Source organism: Penaeus chinensis, chromosome 29 (genome assembly GCF_019202785.1).
Source record: "Penaeus chinensis breed Huanghai No. 1 chromosome 29, ASM1920278v2, whole genome shotgun sequence".
NCBI lineage: Eukaryota > Metazoa > Arthropoda > Malacostraca > Decapoda > Penaeidae > Penaeus > Penaeus chinensis.
Window position 1 is genome coordinate 28,615,862 of NC_061847.1, and position 2,500 is coordinate 28,618,361.

General features: G+C 33.8%; 1 protein-coding gene across 1 annotated transcript in view; it reads left to right on the forward strand.

The window, feature by feature from the left end:
* The window catches only part of LOC125040887 (transmembrane protein 62-like), a 19,795-nt gene that overhangs the window by 10,691 nt on the left and 6,604 nt on the right, over window positions 1–2,500 (forward strand). Inside the window, exons 7-8 of the mRNA XM_047635664.1 lie at window positions 523–654; window positions 1,565–1,742. Of these exons, the coding sequence (XP_047491620.1) occupies window positions 523–654; window positions 1,565–1,742 (310 nt within the window). The remainder of the gene's footprint in view (window positions 1–522; window positions 655–1,564; window positions 1,743–2,500) is intronic.

Here is a 2,500-nt window from a genome sequence, read left to right on the forward strand (position 1 = left end):
TTTAATATATATGTTTTCATATGTATTTTAAAAATTTGTAAGTTTTTTTGTTTTGTTTTTGTTTTTTTTGTATTTTTGATGATGATTGCCTTTTTGTTCTTTGAGAATGTGCAATGTCTTTTATGCTTCAATGTTTTGAGAACTTTTTATGGCGAATTTCTCAAAAGCCGGAATCTTTCTTTTTATAATTTTTGTGGGATAGTAAAAAGTAACTTTTATTAGTAAAAGAGTTTTAACTTGTTGTGTAGATTAACTGATCTTAGTTATGCATTTATTTTTGATGATTGTTCTGTCAGCATTTCCACATACAGTACCAGTTTATAATTTGATTGGTGTATCTTACTGTTAATGTCTCTTTCATGTAGTTTGGAATTTTTGCACTGATTCAATCAAAGTTCAATAATGAAGTGTGCTTTGTAGTTAGAATGTTTGGTTTATTAATAACTGATCTTGTGATGGTGTGGCTCTTATAACAAAGAAATTAATGCACAGAAATGACAATTTCAACTTCAAAAAACTCAGGTACCGGATTCTGTCTGTTGATAATGGCAGAGTAACCTGGCTTGACGTTAACCACTCGTCCTGGCCCGTTGTGCTTGTGTCAAATGTTAGCTGTTATCCAAAGGGGGTGTCCTCCGTCAGGTACATTGTAAGGTAAGAACTGTGCCTATATGAACTTGCCAGATTCAGTTCTGTAATTCTTGTTGAAGTTGAAAGATTTGTTTAGCTGTTTTATTTTTTCCTAGTGTAGACTGATTACCCTTATCCTTCTCACACAGACATTTTTGAATTGTTCTCAGTTTACTTTTTCTATATTGGTCTGTGGAAACCATTAGGTTTATTGACCTGGAAGGACTCCATTTGTGGTTGTTCATCTTGACCCTTGTGATTTATACGTCTCTAAACTCTTCACCCTTTCTTTTATTATTGTTATTCTTTTACCCTTGAACCTGAAAATACTTCTTGTATCTTAAAAACAATACATTGGAATGCATGTTCTTATAGTAAGGTAAAAGTAGGTATCATATCAAGCCATTACAGTATAAGATGAGTTTAGATATTTTCTCCATTGTCCTCCTGTTTGCAATATGCACACTACCCCTCATTGTCATATTCAAAACCTGTATATTGGATTAGAAAAGGTTCAAAGTGGTTTTATTTTCTGTGGTTTTTATTTTCTGGTCTGGTAAGTCCAACTTCATTATTGGTGAATATGGAACATCAAATATGCTTAATTAAGATATCATCTGATTATACATGCTAAGACTTAACCAACACCTGTAGACTGAAGACATACTCCAGGAAATTCCATCCCACTTTCAATAACTGTAATTGCAGGAAACTGATATCATAAGACAAGTAGCATGTAAAACCATTGAGATTCTAGAAATTTTAAGTTCTGTCACACATCAGTGATTGGAAAATGAAAGGTGAAACCATTTCAGCAGTGCAGTGTTTTCTTGAAAGTGGTTTTCATTTCAACAAAAGTTCTATGATAACTAGTCTAAAACTGAAGAAGTTTTGTATAAAGAGCATGAATGATACATGTTTCTTAATTTTACAGGCTTCTTGTTTTCTCTAATGAGGAGGTCTCGGCTGTGTCAGTGCGTATTGATGACAATTTGGGCCACTGGATATCCTGTAAGCACAGCCATGGCCCACTATACACTGCAGTAGTTGATGTGCATACAGACCAATGGGAGCCTCAGGTCACAGAGGAAAATTTTGTGAAGAATTTGCAGGTATGGCCTCAGTTTGAGATTGTAATTTGATATTTTTGTTTCTTCCTTTAGCATATGAAGTATGAAAGTATTGCACTTTTGGATTTAAGATACTTATTCTGGTATTCAATTATCTCTTCAGTTTTTAAATTGTTTTTCTGTTTGTCAAAAAGTTCTGACCACAAAAACTTCTCCTTGTTGCCAAGCTACAGAAGGCCTCAAATTTTCATCCTTCACCAAGGGCAGTTTTGATTTTTGTTTTTTCTAGACCTAGAATTTACACACCAGGGTATTTGTGTCTTGTATTTTGCTATTATTAGTAAAAAGATAGTAATGAACCATGAGATGGATATGTAAAATATGATATTGTTAGATGGGTGCTAGGAGAAGGGACTACAAAGCTATATTTATTTGGTATAGGAACATACATACTCTGTATACAAGGCTTTTGGTTTTATACTAACCATGTTCATTCCCCTAAAATGAAAGTGAGAACAGTGCTAGGAGCCATTCATATGATTGGTTCAGACAAGACAGTCCAAAGGGAGTAGGGGAGTACTCATGTCATGCAGTAAAGCCTTGCATTTGGTGAGTAAATGGTACTGAAAAAATTAAGGAAAAACTGATTGTGGATATGACAACCCCTCCACACTACTTTGCATGTTACTCACTTATATCCTCATTTTTTGTAAAATATAATACCAGTGGAATGTCTGAGGTCTGGAAGAAATAAACCAATATTTTTATTAGAATGTTTTTTCAACAGGATTCAAGGTGAT